We start from the raw sequence: 19780 nt of genomic DNA, 5'->3' as shown, positions 1-19780 counted from the left end.
GGCTGGGATTGATGTTCTGGGAGGCAGTGCAGGCATTCGCTGGGTGCTTCTGCTGAAAGGATCAGCTGTGAAACACCCAGAGTCACTGGCATTTAAATTGCCACCTTGAGGTTTCAGGGTGAAAACCCTAGTGAGGCGGCTTGGCCATTTCATCCCCCTCAGGGCTACTGCTTCAGTCAGGGTCACAGCCCCTGACTCCAGTTCGTGACCCCCAGGGGCAATAATAGGGCTTGGTCCAAAGCCCATTGAAATCAATGGGAAGACTCCCAGTGCCTTAAGTGGGCTTTGGATTAGGGCCTCGGGGGCAGCCAAGCGCTGCGAGGAGACGCACAGGGCACCGCGGTAGGAAGCTGTGCGACCTTGGGCAGCGCCCTGCGCCTCTGTGCGCCTCAGCTTCCTCACGTGGAAACAGAGGGAGCGACACCCATCGCCTCAGATGCTCAACTCCGGGGGAGGGAAGCTCCATCGCTGCAAGTTATTGTTTATTAGTTATTAAATCTCTGTTCAAAACCCCCACCAATCAGCCAGGCGTGTGTTCTGAGCTGGCAGCAGGAAGTGAGGGGTGAGTCAGGGACTTAGCATTATATGGGCCAGTGAATCCACCACTGTATCACTCTGGGCTGGCAGGGGCTGGGACTATCCCTGTTCGCAGAGGAGCACAGAGGAAACCACAAGGGGTACGTTAAAGGAACCAGTGACAGATCCATTAACTGGTCAAACCTGCTGCCTACAGAACCAAAGCACAGATTCAGGACACAGCAATGGGCAGAACAAGCCATTCTGGCACCACTGGGGAAACATTCTGAACCCACCCTGACTCCTCCACCAAAGTAAACCCCTAGCAACTCCGAGCAACATAAACTCTTTGAATAGTCTGTGAACCCTGGAAACCAGAAGGAACCATTACAAACCTGCAGAGAATGTCGCCCAGTTGTGCCTGTATCCAGCCCATCATTTCTGGTTGAGCTAGAGCAGATTTTTTTTAAAAAATGACAATCCAATCTCCATAAAAAGACACCCAGTGAGGGAGAATCCGCCACATAGCTAGGTTCCAGTGGTTAGTGACCCTGTGTTAAAAATGGGCACCCTATTTCTAGTCTGGATTTTCCCAGCTTTGACTTCCTGCTGTTGAATCTTGTTATGCCTGTTACTGCTAGATTGAGTCCTGGTCTACACGTAAAATTTAGCTCTACCTAACTACATTACTCAGGGGCATGAAAATCTCAACCCCCTGAATGTCACAGTCACACCGACCTAAGGGCCCCATAGATGTAGCTAGGCTGACGGAAGAATGCTTCCATCCCCCTAACTACTGCAGTGCAAAGAGGTGGGTTATCTACATCAGCGTTCGGGTTCGGGTCAGGCTGCAAGGCTCTACCCCCCGGAGGGGTTTGCTTTCTATTGATAGCCATTCTAGAAATGCCCGTCACCTGTGTATCTAAGTTCTATACTTGGATTACCAAAAACAGTTAGGGCTTAGCAAACACTAAGCCAAAGAACAAGATGAGGCATGACCACCTTTGTGCCCGTTGTATTAATTAGGGTGAATTTGTAGGCCCAATTATCACGACACATCCCCTGCTGATGTGTCTCCAGGTCCTGTGAGTCTGGACTGCCTGAATAGCAAGTGGTGTGAGAGTTCTTCTCTTCCTGGCCTGTCTGGGCTGAGAGGAGACAGAGAACTTTGCCTGCCGTGGTGTGGCTAGTGGAAGCAGGTGGGCCTCGTTACCCTGACAGCCAATTAAAGGATGTTTACATAGGTCTTGCCCTTCTCAGGAGGCTGTACTGCCTAGCAGCTCCAGAGGGGAAACATTGCTCTGGGGTACTCTTTCTGACTTTGGGTCTAAGTGGCTATTAAGCTATATGAAGGGAACTCTGGCCAGAGACTTAGCTGCCTTGTTTTCTTTTTGTTGCAACAGGAACTAAAACCATAAATAACCACAAAACCCACATGAAAATTTTGGTTGATTGGTTTTGTTCAGCTGGGGCTCCCAGGGTCAGGTTCAGCCCTGGGGGAAGCAAGTGGAACTCTACGGAAAATAGTGGGGCTGTAATAGTGGGGGGGAAATAGTTTACACCAGGGTGAAATCTGTACCATAGTGTCCCCGGGATGCTCAGCAAAGGCCTCCCACACAGACCAGAAATGTGTGTTAAGCTTGCTGTGTGATTCTCCGACAATGTATGTGAAACACCTCTGGCCAGCCCCACACTTCCTCCTTTGTTCACAGAGATTCAGCTGACCCTCAAATCCTGAGCTCATGCTTCTCCACTGTGGCTCTAACATGCAACGTTGTTCTTTGGGGGTGCGCTGTGAGTACCTGACCATCCCCACAAACCTACCATCAGCTGGTACAGCAGATGATGTTAAACCCCTTCAATAACTCCCCCCCACAACATTGCCAGGAGACGAGGAAATAGACACAGCCAAGAGGAGGTACATTTCCATATGGGTCCCCGTGTGCACAGAACAAGGGAATGTTCCACGCTGCAGGGAAGTCAGTGGAAACAGTCCCATTCATTTCAATTGACTTTGCACAGGCCCCAGTCCTGCTCACCTTCCTCGCCGGAGTGCTTTCCCGGCTTGGTGGAACAGTTCAAGTGGGGAAAGCAAGCAGTATTTGGCTCTTTATACCAGAGCCTTCTGCCAAGAGCTACCACTGCTGGTCCTTTGATTCCACCCTGCGGCCTTCACCACAAAGTGTGGAGACACAATTTCACAGAGTTCATGCTCAACAAAGCCCATCTTGAAAATGTCAAGCCCACTGGTCCCTTGAAGGGGCAGGAATCCCTCATGCTGTTGAGAACCCCCAGCCTTCTCCAGTCACCAGAGCACCTGTTTTCTCGCTGCACTGGTGCGAATAGTGGTTTACCTGTCTACACCAGGAGTTTGCATTAGAGCAGCGAACCTGCAGCTGGCTGCTGATGAGTGAAATTGGGGAAATTTGCAGTTCTGACAAGGCCTAGGAATTCTACATTCACACAGGTTGAATACCCATCATCACCATGCCAAAAAAGTGCTTTGTCTAACCTTTCCCAGAGAGACAAAGGCCTCGCCTTTGTGCAGATCGAGATGAAACAAGCCAACTGTGCTGTCCCTGATGGTGTCTTCCAAAACTCAGAGGTGTTTCTTTCCCTCCCACACTAATTATTACCTAAAAAACATCTTAACTATTAAATCTGCAGCTGTAGGAGAGGTTGTTCAAGGTGCTTGCCTACTTTTACAACCTGCTAGGTAATTTTTTTCTATCAGCTACCCCCAAGGCTGATGAGTCACATGGACAGACCAGATTTCATAGTGGTAGCCGTGTTAGTCTGTATCAGCAAAAAGAACAAGGAGTCCTCGTGGCACCTTAGAGACTAAGAAATTTATTTGGGCATAAGCTTTCATGGGCTAAAACCCACTTCATCGGATGCATGCAGTGGAAAATACAGTAGGAAGATATATATATATATTTTTTCATGTTCTCTGTGTATATATATCTTCCGACCGGGGGGAAGGAGAGCTCAGTGGTTTGAGCATTGGCCTGCTAACCCCAGGGTTGTGAGTTCAATCCTTGAGGGGGCCATTTAGGGATCTGGGGTGAAAATTGGGGATTGGCCCTGCTTTGAGCAGGGGGTTGGACTAGATGACCTCCTCAGGTCCCTTCCCACCCTGATATTCTATGATTCTACTGTATTTTCCACTACATGCATCCGATGAAGTGGGTTTTAGCCCACGAAAGCTTAAGCCCAAATAAATGTATTAGTCTCTAAGGTGCCACAAGGACTCCTGTTCTTTTTATGGACTGACCACTAGCTCTCGCATGGGTGAGACAGGCCAGAGATACAAGTTGGGAAAGTCAGAGTAGCACTCTGTTTGCAGTTACCCAGGCCGAGATCGTGGATTTGACTTGAATAAACAGTGGGTTCAGATCATCCTGAAATACCAGCACTTCCAGACAGCCAGAGGGATCCAGGAAACAGCCCATGCCTCATTAGTAGCTTCAGGCTTTCAGTATGGACCAGGAGACCGCTCTGTCTCTGGAATTTGGTTTTATAGCAGACAACATATTTTCCTCTAAAAAACATATTTTCATAGTTTCGTAGAATTGAAGGCTTGAAGAGAACAGCGAATTTTACCAGTGATTCCTGCATGAAGGCCCTACCCTCTAGCTCAGCCAGACGTTATCTGTTACACAGATGTCCAGCCTTGGTGATAGAGAATCCACCCTGTCCCTTGTACCAATAGTTAATCACCCTAGCTGTAAAATGTGCAGCTTATTTCTAATCTGGTTGCTTGGGAGACTGCGTAGCTCCTGCTTATGTCAGCCTTCATTGTTCCTGGGCTTGAGGTATTCTCCTTGTCCATTTACAGTCTCTAGCCATCATCAGAGCAGCTCCAAGAAGTCAGAACGGGGGTCAGAGTGGGCCCCAGTCGCCATGAACACAGAGCTGGGACAGTCACTAAAGGGACAGAGAACTGGGGAATGGTTCTGACTTTATCAGTTTTAATCAATAAAAAAAAAAAATTCTTATTCCTCTTCAGTCTCCTTTCCGACTTTAATTCCTATTTCTATTAATGACTACTGAGTTTTTATGGAGAGATGTACAGAGATGCAGTCCCACATAAAAGCACATTTAATTACTCAGGAAGTGCCCATTTCCCTTCAACAGAGGTGGGCAGGTGTCTGACTGGGAGTTCAAGCTGTCAACTATGTCTGGTACTGTCATCTATTTCTTGCTTCCTTCTTCACACTCACACTGTCACACTCTCACCTCAGGGCTGAAAACCAACACCACAGAGAAAAAATGAAGAGACCCACTTAGCCCAAGTAACCCAGCCAAACAAAGGACATGGGGTAGTTTTATCTGGAGAAGGTTTGAGCCCCAAGCGATGTTTCTTTATGGAACCATATTGCCATAATCCTCCATTCTGAGCTGAATGCTTTCTGCTCGTCCTACAGATAACCCTGTCCTGAGCAATAGTAGCTGGGTGCAAGCATTTCCCGGGCATGTTTTATATGCTCCTGGTGCTAAATCTGGTCTCAGGGGATGGACTGCTGCTCTCAGCGATCAGCAGCAGGAGAGGCAGGCTGGGATACGAGGGTTGAGAGGGAAGGAGAAGGGCTGGTGTGTAAGCTCCTTGGGACAGGGAACACACTTGCTGGAAAGCCTGGAAACCACTTAATACATTATCCCATAAACAAACAGGGTTGATACATGTGTGGGGCAGTGTCAGACACCACTGATATTGTGGATGTCATATCACTGGCTGGAAACACCTTACACACCAAATATTTGGCAGGTCTATGCACAACAGGAAGTCTGCAGCCTGCAGCTGCAAACTTCCGTACCAACTTCCCCCTTGGCATCTGTAGCACTACAGATCCAAACCACAAGGCTGTTCTGGGTTGAACACGCCTGCCACCGCAGGGAAGCTGCCTGTTGTCTCAGCAGAACATTCTCTGTTGCTGTTTCAGCTCCTTGAGGCAGCATGAAGGACAATGAGGCTCCAGCTGGTACAAGAGCAGACCCTTATGGACAGGTTAATTCCTATCCAAGATGAACATTCCCCCCCCAGTTCTCCATCATCAAAGCAGTCTGGAAAGTCAGGCCTGCCCGAAGGAACCACTGGCAAGGCAGGTACGTAGTTTGGTGGTGTGAAGGTTACCCTGAGGGAATTTTGCACCATGGTGCACGTGCAGAATTCATGTTCCTTGCAGATATTTTTTCTCTGCAGAAAATACATTCTGCTGGAGAGGCGCTGCAGTTATGCCTTTCATCCACCAGGTGCTGCTGTGTCACCAGAACAGAGAGGAGCTGGCTCACCGCTCACCAGCAGTAGCAGCCATCTGCGTTCCTCACAGTAGCCTGCCTGCAGGGCCAGGTTAGGAGGCATGGGATATGGGAGGGGACAGAGTGGAGCACCCAAGGTTGCTGGCGGGGGGGGGGGTGTCACATAGACTGGGGTTCAGAAGGGCTAATGGAGGGGACAGACTGGGGCAGGGGATGAATGAGAATGGGGGTGCAGGAACACCTGGGGACAAGGGATGCAGGGACACATGGGGTTGGGAAATTGGGGTTGGCTGAGTGGGGGTGCAAGGACACAAAGGGACGGGGCAGATGTGCCTGACTGAATGGGAGAGGCTAGAGGTCAGCCAGGGTCTGTATGGGGGAGGCTCCCCAACTCCCTAACAATCCCTCCCCCCCAAAAAACCTGTTCCATTCTTCTCCCACCCACACCCAACAACCCTCCAGGTTCACTCCCAGGGTCCTTCCCAGCAACTACTTCCCTCTCCCTCAGCTCCTCCATTACCCCCCGACTCCCATAAGCCTTTGTACTGTTTCTAAGGGGTGCGGGAAATACGGTTCCATATTGTTTAAATGAACTATGTCTCAGATTTCTGTATTAACATGCCTAGTAAGGAATTTATTTGTCAAAATCATTTGCTGAATCTTTTTCGTTGTCTGTATTGTTACAGACATACTTGCTGACAGGTATTTTGAAATAAATTACCAAAATAATTGAAACTGGTATGATTATATTGTGTGATTTTGACAAATAAAATATTCAAAATTTTGCAGAATTTTAAAATATTGTGCACAGAATTTTTAATTTTGTGGTGCAGAATTCCCCCAGGAGTAGATGGTTATATAGGGTTAATGTATTATTTATAGCTAACCTGTTAGAACGTCTGCCACTCAGGGGAATAGAATGTAGGCTCTGCTGGATCCCTAGGCATAACTAACGGCATGAACCAAAGGCTGTGAATCAACCTAGGCCTGGCCTTGGCAGAGGAGTATCACCAATGGCATTGGCTAATCAAGTAAGCACATTTCTGACTGGAGAGGATGATACAAGAACAGCCAGATTTCTCAAGTAACTGCATAAACACATTCCCAAGAGATGGTACAGGAACACACCTACCTCTTGTAAGATACGAATGGGATGGTAATAGGGCCGTCCTTAGGCATAAGCAGCATACACAGCTGCATGGGGCACCAGAAAATTTGGGGCACCCCTGGGTCTTAGTGTCCACCCTTCTGCCTCTTCCTATCCCTGTTCTGACCCTTCCTGCAGGCTCCCACAGCTGGCTGCTGCAGCCTGGTGACTCTTACTCCAGAGAGGATCTAGTAACTTAAAAGGGAAAAAGCCTCCAGCCTGCCAGCCCTATTAGCACAACATTGAAACTGTTAAAGGGCCACTCAAGTGGCAATGAAGCCCTTTAACAGGCATTTGCCAACCCCCAGGTATATACTGCCAGTTTCTGAATTTACTGCAGAACAGTTGTGCATTATTGTAGTGCTTGGATCTTCAGACATATCGTTTTTTAAATAAATCCTTCAAAAGACCACCCGCATCTAAAATACACATTTTAATTTTAATTATTATAGTAGAAAAAATTTGCTTCCAAAGTCTCTGTGTCCTTTCTGTCCATCCCTTTCTCCCTTCACCCCCTCCCGCCCTGTTAAAGAGAGCCCTTAAAGGGACAACACCCCTTTCCCTCCAGACAGCTGGACAAAGAGTTTCCCTTTCTTTACTTCTGACTATCTGATGAACTAGTTTTAAGAGAACCCTCCAGCAAAATCAGTATCTAGTAAGATATAAAATCCTTTGTTATGCCTCAAATCTTTGGAAACGTATTTTTTAAAATTGATGAAATTTCGTAAACGTGTCTATTGTTATGGAGATCACACAAAGTAAATTAGTGTTCCCTTTTTCTAAAAGCAGTGAACATTGTTACGAACACACTAAACCCCTGTGACTGATTAATTTAAAATAATGTCTTTGTTTCAGTGAGTTCAAGATGTAGTAATCTGGAATGATTACGTTATGAAGGCTTAAGAGTACATTTAAAATATCAAATCAGCTTAGAAATACTGACTAAGAAAAGGGACATTTTGCCTCCTTGCTGTAGTACATTCTGTCAAATCATGTTTTTCCAGATCATTAAACCTTGGGCCTGGTCTGCACTGCAAAGTTAGGTCAACATAAGTTGCCTTGTGTCCACATATCTGGAATAGGCCTACACTAAAATTTGCAGACATAAGCGCCCTATTACAGCAATGCAGTAAAACCACCTTCCTGAATGGTGCAGACCAGTGGTCACCAACCGGTCGATCGCAATCGACGATCCGAGAGGATCTCCCACTCAATCGGCGGCTGCTAAGGCAGACTCCCTACCCCAGCCCCACACCGCTCCCAGAAGCGGCCAGAGCAGCCCTGCAGGCAGGGGGGCAGGCACCTCCTTCTGTGTGCTGCTCCTGCCTGCAAGCACCACCCCCCTGGCTCCCATTGGGCGGGAGAGCTGCGGGGGCGGTGCTTGAAGAGAGGGGCAGTGGGCGGAACCACCCACCCCACAGAGGCGCATTGGCCCCTTCCAGGAGCGGTGTGGAGCCAGAGTTGGCAGGGAGCCGTCTTAGCCTGAGCAGCACCCATCCTGCACCCCAACCCCCAGCCCTGAGCCCCCTCCCAGAGCCAGCACCCCAAACCCCCTCCTGCACCCCAACCCCCAGCCCTGAGCCCCCTCCCAGAGCCAGCACCCCAAACCCCCTCCTGCACCCCGACCCCCAGCCCTGAGCCCCCTCCCAGAGCCAGCACCCCAAACCCCCTCCTGCACCCCGACCCCCAGCCCTGAGCCCCCTCCCAGAGCCAGCACCCCAAACCCCCTCCTGCACCCCGACCCCCAGCCCTGAGCCCCCTCCCAGAGCCAGCACCCCAAACCCCCTCCTGCACCCCAACCCCCGGCCCTGAGCCCCCTCCCAGAGCCAGCACCCCAAACCCCCTCCTGCACCCCAACCCCCGGCCCTGAGCCCCCTCCCAGAGCCAGCACCCCAAACCCCCTCCTGCACCCCAACCCCCGGCCCTGAGCCCCCTCCCAGCGCCAGCACCCCAAACCCCCTCCTGCACCCCAACCCCCGGCCCTGAGCCCCCTCCCAGAGCCAGCACCCCAAACCCCCTCCTGCACCCCAACCCCCGGCCCTGAGCCCCCTCCCAGAGCCAGCACCCCAAACCCCCTCCTGCACCCCAACCCCCAGCCCTGAGCCCCCTCCCAGAGCCAGCACCCCAAACCCCCTCCTGCACCCCAACCCCCAGACCTGAGCCCCCTCCCAGATCCAGCACCCCAAACCCCCTCCTGCACCCCAACCCCCAGCCCTGAGCCCCCTCCCAGAGCCAGCACCCCAAACCCCCTCCTGCACCCCGACCCCCAGCCCTGAGCCCCCTCCCAGAGCCAGCACCCCAAACCCCCTCCTGCACCCCGACCCCCAGCCCTGAGCCCCCTCCCAGAGCCAGCACCCCAAACCCCCTCCTGCACCCCGACCCCCAGCCCTGAGCCCCCTCCCAGAGCCAGCACCCCAAACCCCCTCCTGCACCCCGACCCCCGGCCCTGAGCCCCCTCCCAGAGCCAGCACCCCAAACCCCCTCCTGCACCCCAACCCCCGGCCCTGAGCCCCCTCCCAGAGCCAGCACCCCAAACCCCCTCCTGCACCCCAACCCCCGGCCCTGAGCCCCCTCCCAGCGCCAGCACCCCAAACCCCCTCCTGCACCCCAACCCCCGGCCCTGAGCCCCCTCCCAGAGCCAGCACCCCAAACCCCCTCCTGCACCCCAACCCCCAGCCCTGAGCCCCCTCCCAGAGCCAGCACCCCAAACCCCCTCCTGCACCCCAACCCCCAGCCCTGAGCCCCCTCCCAGAGCCAGCACCCCAAACCCCCTCCTGCACCCCAACCCCCAGCCCTGAGCCCCCTCCCAGAGCCAGCACCCCAAACCCCCTCCTGCACCCCAACCCCCAGCCCTGACTCCCCTCCCAGAGCCAGCACCCCAAACCCCCTCCTGCACCCCGACCCCCAGCCCTGAGCCCCCTCCCAGAGCCAGCACCCCAAACCCCCTCCTGCACCCCAACCCCCAGCCCTGACTCCCCTCCCAGAGCCAGCACCCCAAAACCCCCTCCTGCACCCCGACCCCCAGTCCTGAGCCCCCTCCCAGAGCCAGCACCCCAAACCCCCTCCTGCACCCCGACCCCCAGCCCTGAGCCTCCTCCCAGAGCCAGCACCCCAAACCCCCTCCTGTACCCCGACCCCCAGCCCCAGGCTCAGCCCAGAGCCCCCTCCCACATCGTGAACCCCTCAGCGCCAGCCCAGAGCCCACCCCCTCCCAACTCCCAACCCCCTATCCCAGCCCGGTGAAAGTGAGTGAAGGTGGGGGAGAGCGAGTGACGGAGGTGGGGGGGATGGAGTGAGTAGGGTGGGAAGGGGCAGGGCCTCGGGGAAGGGGCGGGGAAGATCCGGGATTGAAGCAGAAAGTGATCTTGGGCATATAAAGGTTGGAGACCCCTGGTGTAGACCTACCGAGGTTGACACAGTGCAAGTGTAGACACTGCATGACTTGTGTCAGCACTAACAGTCCTCCAGAAGCTGTCCCACAATGCCCCGCTCCCTGCAACCATGATCGCTCTGACCGCGATTGTAAACTCCGTCGCTCAGAGGTCACGGAGACTGGAAGCAGCAAAGTGGCAGTAAATGGTTTACTGCTTTGAACCAGTGGAGGAATAGGTGATATGCTCTAAACCAGGGGTGGGCAAACTTTTTGGCTTGAGGGCCACATCGGGGTGCAAACCGTATGGAGGGCCAGGTTCCCAAACAGCCTGGACCCCGCCCCCTCCCACTTCCCACCCCCTGACTGCCCCCCTCAGAACCCCCAACCCATCCAATCCCCCCTGCTCCTTGTCCCCCCTGACCACCCCTTCCTGGACCCCACCCCCTATGCAACCCCCCCTGCTCCCTGTCCCCGACCCCTATCCACACCCCCGGGACTCCACTCCCAACCCTCCCTGTTCCCCGTCCCCTGACTGCCCCCCCCAGAACCACCAACCCATCCAACCCCCCCCCCCCCCCCGCTCCCTGACTGCCCCCCGGCCCCCCCACTCCCTGATCATGCTGTTAAGAGCAGCAGGAGCTCGCAGACCCGCAGGAGCCAGCCGCGCTCCCCGCCAGAGCCCTGCCTGCACGGTGGCGTCACTGCGGGGGAGGGGGGACAGCCGGGGAGGGGCCAGGGACGAGCCTCCCCAGCCGGGAGCTCAGGGGCCGGGCAGGATGGTCCCGTGGGCCGGACGTGGCCCGTAGTTTGCCCACCTCTGCTCTAAACATACAAAGATTTTACACTTCACATATTTTTCATGTGTTTTTCTGTGTCTTTCTTTGGAACAGATGTAACATCTTGCTCATTTCTTAGGCTCTGGATTAGTACCCAGCACACTAGATGCTGCTTCCCTCGAAGCCTGAGGCAAGACGGCAATGTTCCTTTCCTGCACCAGTGGTTTCACCATTTCTGTACCCAGGCCCCTGAGAAACATCCATTTCTTACTCAGAGATTTATAATAATAGACTCACGGAATCAGAGCTGGACGGGACCTCGAGAGGTCTCTAGTCCAGCCCTCCGCACTCACGGCAGGACTCAGTATTATCTAGACCGTCCCTGACAGGTGTTTGTCCAACCTGCTCTTAAAAATCCCCAATGACAGAGACTCCAGCACCTCCCTAGGCAATTTATTCCAGTGCTTAACTACTATTATGCCATGTGCGGTTCAACAAAATCCAAACAATCTACACACTGAGACATGCAGTGAGCAACAGAGTCTGTCAAGTGTGAGCTTGTCAGAAAATGTATCTGACAATTATGGCTTATCCAGAAACTGTTCCTAGCAACCATGAGCGTCCCTGAAAATCAATTTCACAGTGTCATTGTCAAAGATACTCAATTTGCTGGACAGTTGTGCTGATACATGACGCAAATGTCATCTGGGGTCTTACAGACCCCGTGACACTTTTGGTGCTTTAAAAAAAAAAAAAAAAAACCCCCACTGAAACTATGATGCTAAAGACCATACTGAAAGATTCATGTGATCCTATCATAACTGCAGCCTCAAAGTAAAAACAATTTGATGCTGGAATACTGCATAATTAATTTGGGGTCTAATTTACCCCATGACCTTTTTAGGGATTTTTTTTTCTTACACAAAACCCACAACAGGTAGGATGATAAAACTAATGGGGAAAGATTGACTTCATCCTACCTGAGAAGAGGCACGGCTGTTGGCATAAAACATTTTCTTTACATTGTTGTGAGCATTGGGGTCAGATAGACCAAAAACATTAGAAGAGTTAAATCTGATCACACAGACAGCTTCCAAGTGTACATTATGTGTTATGGGTGTGACATTATCTTCACTGTATCTGAGTAACACAGCTCTCCGTTCCACAGGTTAGCTGAAAACAGCCACAGTCCAATTTCAGAAGTCAGCTGTCTGTGTTTCTATTTCATTAGTTTCCAGACTCAGTGAAATGAACAGGCAGGACTATGCCATCGGGAAGCATTGTCACTGACTGCAATGGGTACAGGCCCGGGCCCTGAATGCACCACGAACAGCCTCCTTTGCTTTGCGGGAGATAAAGGAAACAGTGCAGAAACGCTGGCTCACCAAAGCACGGCTGTCAGGAGTAAGTGAATGCCCTTTGGACAGAAAACACAGGAGTTGTCAGACCTGCCCATGCCACAGCTCCACTTGCCTTTGACCATGCCCAACAGAGGTGCCAGGTGTCAGAGTGGTAGCCATGTTAGTCTCCAAGGTGCCACAAGGACTACTCGTTTTTCCTATGTGATCCTTAGACAAGTCAAAAGTGAAGCAAGAGGCACCAATGCTGTCTAAAACTTGTAGAGGATTCCGTAAAGTGGAGCTTTGCTACAAAATAACCCCATTTGACTCAGAAAGCCTACATCAATATTGTTTTTGTCACATAAAGCAACTTCCTCCTAAAACAAATACAGAGGGGTAATTTATCGTAAGTCATAGGGTCTTGCGAAAGAAGATCAGGCTGAATAATCTGTTCATATAACTCGTGATGAAAATCTAAGTGTGTAAACATGAAATGCATCAATATCAAGGAGAGAAAATATTGAGAACCTACATGAAGTGAGAATTGTTGAGGCATTTTACAATCACTGGGGCATTTCATGACATCCATTTTTACCTAAAAATGGAAGGCATAAAATGACTTACTGTTCTGAGTACTGGGTTTTGAATAAAGAACCACCACAGAATCTTAAATCCGCTTTCCTGTGGTGGAGCAGGTACTTGGATGTGAATGACTACGAATTGCCACTACGAATGACAGTGAATAGTCATTTGGCTACAGAAGGCATGAGAATCACTCTAGTGCCAGGTAGGTTGGGCACTCCCTTTTTTTTTTCGGCTAAAACTATTCAGTGGATTCATATCAAATTAACCAATAATTTTCAGCTTGACTGAAACTGCAAGTAAACTGTTCATCCAAAAAAAAATCACCCAGCTCTAGCTGGGCTGGCATGCTCAATACAGCTGGTGAAATATTTCAAACAATTATTGTTCTCGTTTTTAAGTGATCTTTTTTCTAAAATTGAAATTTTCATGTAAAAAAATATTTTTCCAAGAATTTGTTCTTTTAACAAATCCCCAATATTAAAAATGTGCTGTTTGTTATTCTGGTTTTCTTTTTCCCCTTTTCCTTCTGTTTCCCCTTTTCAGTGGCAAAATGGAAAGAAAAAAGGGGGGACAAAGGGAGAACTGGGGAGAGAGAATTGACACTGGAAAAGTTCTACTTTAAAAAAAAATCCATTTTTGAAATTTGTAGACAAAAATAAATTTCAAAATTGTCAAGTTTTATTGCAAACACCCATTTTCCAACCAGGTGAGTGCCCTGGTTGCAGAGCTACTCCAAGTGATGAAGAAGGGGTTGGCTTGTTCCAGTAGGAGCTGCATCTGCTCTTCTCACCTGGAAGGAGTCTTTGAGGGTGGGGTGCAAAGACAGAAATATGGGGACTTGGAAGGGGACCCCACAGAAAATGAAATGTCCTGAAGCAGCCATTTGGGAACAAACATCTACAAATTACAGAGCTTAAACAAGTCTACATGAGCTCCGATCTGATCAGACTTGGGGCAAGGACTGTCATTCTGTTCTGGATTTGTGCAGTGCCCAGCACAGTGGGGTCCTGGGCCATGACTAGGGCTCCTAGGTGCTACAATAATAAACAATACAGATCACAGTGGTTCCCTTCTGGCTTTGGGGTCTATTACTCTGTATCAGTGGCTCTCAAACTGTGGGTCAGGACCCCAAAGTGGGTCGCAACCCCATTTTAATGGGATCACCAGGGCAGACTTAAACTTGCTGGGGCCCAGGGCCAAAGCCAAAGCCCGAGTCCCACCACCTGGGGCCAAAGCCCAAGGGCTTCAGCCCTGGGCAGCGGGGCTCCGGTTACAGGCCTCCTGCCTGATCAGCTTTGCCCCCCCGACTAGGGTGGAGGGCTTGGGCAGGCTCAGGCTTCAGTCCCCCCTTCTGGAGTCTGGTAGGAATATTTGTTGTCTTGGTGCAATGAAGTTTGAGAACCCCTGCTCTATCTGACCACCTCTCTCCCCCAAAGCACTGCAATCCGCCTCCCACACTGGCCTCCTTCCTACCACTTCCTGACCTTACTGAGTGCTTTAAGGAAGACACGGCCTCTCTTGACCTCTTCTTTCCCCTATTGTTTGAGCCCATCTCCACGCCCTTGCACCCTTTGTTATCACTCTTATCACCAACTGATTTCCCTGCGCTTTCCCAACTCTCTTTCACCTGCCACTATGTATCCCCGTTCACCTAAAACAACCTCTGTGCCCCCGTTTCCTCGACTGTACAAGGGGGATGATGACACCGCTCTCCTCTGTGAAGAGTTTTGAGCTCCACTGATGACACGCACTACATCAGAGGTAGGCATTATGAATGCAATAAAGACCCTAGGCAAAGCAACTGAGCTCTCTCACCCACCAATATATTTCCAGAAGGGTTTCACTTGCACCCTGCTCGTCTGTGTGCAGTGAATGAACTCCTTCCTACCGTGGCTGGGGACACTGGCCCATTCCATCACCCTGGCTGCCTTCATCCCCAAGCAGGTATCTGGCTCTCTGCTGTCCTTGGGTCTCTTACTGCCTCTGTACTGACAATTCATCTGCCCACAAGGGTCAGCACTCTGCTCTCTCCACTTCTGCTTTCCACCTTCCCCCTCCCAGCCCCCAGCTCTCTGCTTTTAACTGTAACTGCCACATGCCCCTGTTACTGGCATTCAAGTGTACATGTATTTGGATGCCCTAATTTGTGGCTCCACCTCCGTGTCTCAGACTTGTCTGCCCTTCAAATGCTACAGGACTATAGTGCTTCAGTGCAGACACCACCTCCCCGTTGGCCTGGGGAATCCTCCTCCCCAAGGAGCGGCAGCGGGTTGATGGAAGAATCCGTCCGTCTCCCCAGCGCTGTCTACGCGGGGACTTGGGTCAGTTTAACTATGCTGCTCAGGGGGTGGGTTTTTCACACCCCGGTGACGAGCTGTGCCAAACTAGTTTTCCAGCGCAGAGCAGGCCTCAGAGGAAACAGAGCATCTCTGGGGCCGGGGCAAACACAGCTCCACCTCCGACCCTCTCCTCTGCCACTGGACACATCCTCAGTGCGCTCCTGACCCCCAGCCTCTCGCCTGGCGTTCACAGGTGCCCAGCACTCCCCTGGAGGCCAGGGGGGCACAGGCCCCCAGCAGCCCTGGAGGTCATGCCCTGCCTGTCACCGTCTCCTCAAGCCTGCTCAGGTTAGGTCTCCAGCCAGGTGGCCTTCATCTCTGCCCCTGCCTAGCCCCTGCCCCCCCGGACACGGCAGCAGCCCCACGCGGAGATGTCACACCCGGTTCCAGCCCCCCATCGCCGCCAGCACGATGCAACCCTCCCCCCGGGCGGGCTGGGGGGCGTGGGCAGTCGGGACCGAGCAAGCGGGGAAGGCTCCTCCCGAGACCGGGGCACGGGCACCCCGCACCAGGGCGCGCTGGGTCCCAGGGCCGATCCCCCACTGCGGGCTGCGGCCGCTCCCGGGCCAGGCGCCCAGGGCGAGCCCGGCCCGCCGCTCGGCTCGCTCCGCCCCAGCCCAGCCCCTTCCTCCGCCGCAGGGGCGGAGCCCGGCCCGGCCCGGCAGGCCCCGGCAGCGGGACTCGCGGGAGGCGGGCCGGAGCGCAGCGCAGCGCAGCGCAGAGCCGGGGATGCGCCCGCGCGGCTGAGCGCGCCGGGATGAAGGAGGCGCAGGGCGGCGCGGCCCTGCCCGGCACCTCGCTGCAGCGGGCCTGCCGGCTGCTCGTCGTCTTCTGCGCCCTGCACCTCTCGGCCACGCTGCTCTACTACCTGGCGGGCAGCAGCGCCCTGCGCCCGCCGCGCAGCCCCGAGCCGCCTGCGCGCAGCCCCGAGCCGCCGCCGCGCAGCCCCGAGCCGCCGCCGCGCAGCCCCGGGCCGGCCAACCGCTCCCGCGCCCAGCCCGGGCCGCCGCCGCCGGACTGCCCCGACCCGTCCCCGCTGCTGGGTAAGCGCCCCCCGAGGCCCTGCGTGCGCCGCTCGCTGGCCTCGCCCGTCTCCGCCCGCGGCCCTTCCGCCCGCGCCCCGCACCCCGCGCCCCGGCGGGCGGGCGAGGGGCCGGTCCCCAGGGAGCTGCTGCCCCCCCCCGCACCCTCTGCCGCGCCCCGGGATCTGCAACGCCGGCAGCCCGGCCCGCCTGTGTCACCTAAAGCGCTGGCCGGGGGCAGCATGTGCGCGGCGACCCTGGCCGCCAGCTCCGTGCCCGGGGCAGGGAGCGTGGGGGGCATGAGTCCTTTTGTCTTTGGAGGTGGGGGAACGTGGGGGAATCTGCTTTGGAATCAGTCTGATGACCCAGCGCGCCGCTTCCCCCCCGTTCCGGTCTCCGCTCCAGAGCCCGTTTGCCGGAGTTCCCCTTTTATAAATACAGGCACAGCGCGGCGAACTTCAGCAAACTCCCCAAAGCCCACCTTGTCTCGCCCGCCTGCCTCCAGGCGCCCAGCGGGAGAGGCGGCCCGCGGTCTGTTCCAGGAGGTTTACACGCGTTTTTCACCCGCTGAGAGCTGCATTTATTGCCTCTGTTCTCGGAAATTGCCCATGCTACAGCTTGGCCTGTTTATCTCCCGTAATACCCCATCCACCACGCCAGTGCGGCCACGCAAAAACCTGAGCCGGGAGCATCAGATCGCCGCCTCGGGTCCTCGGTCTGTGTTTAAAATGTAACATCCCAGAGGGTAAAGTGAGCCTAGCTTGCGTTAAATATTTACTAGTGTCAGTAGAGCACAGTAAGGCAAATATATGAATCCATATCAAGCTTATGTTGAAAAACTCCTTAAAATAGGGTTCATGAACATATATGGAAAGGAATAAATAACCGTGTTAGGCCTTTCACTGTTCCACTCAAACCAAAGTTAACTGCTCCAGACAAAGCCCTGGGTCCTGAGAGCCATCCTGAGCCCAGCTGGTCTGAGTGGCTGCAGCCTTATTCCCAAATGTTCGTTCCAGTGCCTGTTCCTACTGTCTCTTCCCTGAAGTTTAGTTGTAACCATTTTAGCTCACTTCAGTTACGTAGACTCAGTGAAAGCTGTTTACCCACAGTGGAGATCGCGTTTCTTTCATCTCACTGGAGAAAGGCAGCATATCATAATATAGATTACTGGGGCTAGTCTAATTTCATATTAAATGCTACCTTGCTTATTTAATTTTCAAATAATAGGAAGTTATGGGTGGTGCTGAGGACAACTAAAAATTGTTTCCCTGCTTTGCGTGACCCATTTCCTGGTTCTTTACCTTCTGATTAAGAGCTGTCTATGCTACTGATACAACTGTCGGGCGACCTGGCTCTGACAGGGTTATACCCCTGACCTGCTTACACCATTCTAACCGGTAGTGTAGACAGGGCCTTACCCACTGTCCTGGAAGTTGGGGCCCTTTGTAGTCAGAACAGGACCCCTGATATGGCTGTGTTTATAGGATAAACAGATCCTTAATAGTAACATTTAGAAGGCTGCTGAAAAGCATGTGTGTTTTTCAAGATGGCATTTTATTTAAAACTACAAAAATAGAATAATTTTGGAAAAAGTAATATTTACACATTAGAGAAGTCCTTGGCTCCAAATACTCTTTCAGTAACAATTGTGTGCTGCTGAGAAGAGAGCAATTTAAAAAAATTATGAATGACTTATATTTATACATACGTTACCAGAATTCTTCTTGGTAGTCTTAATGAGATGCTGGTGAGAGAGAGAGAGAGAGACTTTAAAAATAGAGTATTTTTTCCTCTCAGACTTATAAATATTTTACTTAGTCTTGTACTTAGTGTTTCACCATCACACTGCTAGGGTTACTATTCAGTTTCCTACTGCAGATCCACAATTCTTAGGACTGTTGTGGTTTTCTGTCTGGGTTCTTGGGGGGGAACTTGGTGGCTTGTTTGTTTGTTTGTTTTCCAGAAGAGTGTTATTTCTTGATTGTTCCCTTTCACCAGTTTCCGTAGATTCTGGCTAATTCTCTATCTACTATTCCAGCAGTTCCCAAACTTGTTCCGCCGTTTGTGCAGGGAAAAGCCCCTGGCAGGTCGGGCCGGTTTGTTTACCTGCCGCATCCGCAGGTTCGGCCGATCGTGGCTCCCAGGGGCCGCGGTTCGCTGCTCCAGGCCAGTGGGAGCTGCGGGAAGCGGCGTGGGCCGAGGGACGTACTGACCGCCGCTTCCAGCAGCTCCCATTGGCCTGGAGGGGCGAACCGTGGCCCCTGGGAGCCGCGATCGGCCGAACCTGCGGACGTGGCAGGTAAACAAACCGGCCCGGCCCGCCAGGGGCTTTCCCTGCACAAGCGGTGGAACGAGTTTGGGAACCGCTGGACTAATCCATTAAAAACCTGATAGTTCTCACCCAGCTTCTCAGCAAAGATTAAATAGTTCTTGTATGACTATGACTTTGGAACTTCTGTAATTGGTGTATTTGTTTGGACAGCATTTACCGCATTGTGGGCAGCGTGGAATTCTACAAATACACGTTATGACGTGCTATGATAAATGCATACAGTCAAGCAACAAGGATCAGAATGAACGTAGTCACACTTGTGAGGCAGTATTAGTGTGCCTCTGACTTAGGGTGACCAGATAGCAAGTGGGAAAAACCGGGACGGAAGGATGGGGGAAGAATAGGTGCCTATATAAGCACCTAAGATCTTGACATCTGATCACCCTACTCTGACTTCTAAGACTGGTTAATCTGCCATAAAGTTGTTTGTGTATCTACAGGTTTGCAGGATTGTGGCCCAGTGATGTTCTAATACATCCCGTTGTTCGGGGACAGCTGTACGTCTCCGTTACTTTGCATATTAGTGTAAGATAAGAAAAAGTTGAATTCTCTCTGCTATCCTTGGGTTTCTGGCAACTTGTTATTTGTTAACAGCTGCTGCTAGAGGCCAGATACTATTTGAAACTTAAATAATGAAGCTTGATACGTTGACCTTGTAGTGCCTTTTAGATGATTATATATTACTACTGGGTAACCATAGGCATTTGGGATGAGAAGATTAGAAAGAGAACCTGGCCTGTTACTAGTGTGTTATGTTTACATAAGGGCTCTTTTTAACCAGAGATTTTTTTAAAATGCTTTTGAGAAGATTCATGTGGTTTTCAACATATGCAACTCTCAGGGAAGTTCTGAGCTGACCACTTACTGCTAAGTGAGAGGCTGTTTATGGATCAACACATCTGCATAACAAATGACTGGTTTGGAGGTGGTTTTGAGGTCACTAAAGGGAACTGTGTTCAGTGTTTTGTTTTGTTTTTTGTTGCAGGTCTTTCACTTTCTCTTCATCATTATAGAAACCAGTTGTGTGGCCAGTACTGTGCTAAAGTCCTGTCACCACAAAAAGCACAAATCAGAATCCTTCTGGAAAATGG

At 52.1% G+C, this 19780-nt stretch overlaps 1 protein-coding gene and 1 long non-coding RNA gene across 6 annotated transcripts in view; both read left to right on the top strand.

Annotated features, from left to right (window-relative positions):
- Positions 1 to 5379: 5379 nt before the first annotated feature.
- Positions 5380 to 14060, top strand: LOC119566612. Of its 3 annotated transcripts, none has more exons than XR_005225883.2 (3): positions 5380 to 5622; positions 5770 to 5866; positions 11211 to 14038. It is a non-coding gene; the product is annotated as an uncharacterized LOC119566612 (long non-coding RNA). The 3 variants fall into 3 exon arrangements; XR_006291302.1 differs by having other exon boundaries at positions 5381 to 5622; positions 11186 to 14048; XR_005225884.2 differs by having other exon boundaries at positions 5386 to 5622; positions 12240 to 14060.
- Positions 14061 to 15169: 1109 nt separating this feature from the next.
- Positions 15170 to 19780, top strand: part of B4GALT1 (beta-1,4-galactosyltransferase 1) — a 59100-nt gene continuing 54489 nt past the window's right edge. Inside the window, exons 1-2 of one of the 3 annotated variants that reach the window (XM_043547648.1) lie at positions 16013 to 16227; positions 16291 to 16378. In XM_043547648.1, the coding sequence (XP_043403583.1) occupies positions 16093 to 16227; positions 16291 to 16378 (223 nt within the window). In that variant the 5' untranslated portion in view covers positions 16013 to 16092. Of the gene's footprint in view, positions 15318 to 16011; positions 16379 to 19780 lie in introns of those variants that run through there. The other 2 variants (XM_043547649.1, XM_037902380.2) reach the window with 2 other exon arrangements.

Source organism: Chelonia mydas, chromosome 5 (assembly GCF_015237465.2).
Source record: "Chelonia mydas isolate rCheMyd1 chromosome 5, rCheMyd1.pri.v2, whole genome shotgun sequence".
NCBI classification, from domain to species: domain Eukaryota; kingdom Metazoa; phylum Chordata; order Testudines; family Cheloniidae; genus Chelonia; species Chelonia mydas.
This window is presented reverse-complemented; position numbering and strand designations above follow the sequence as displayed.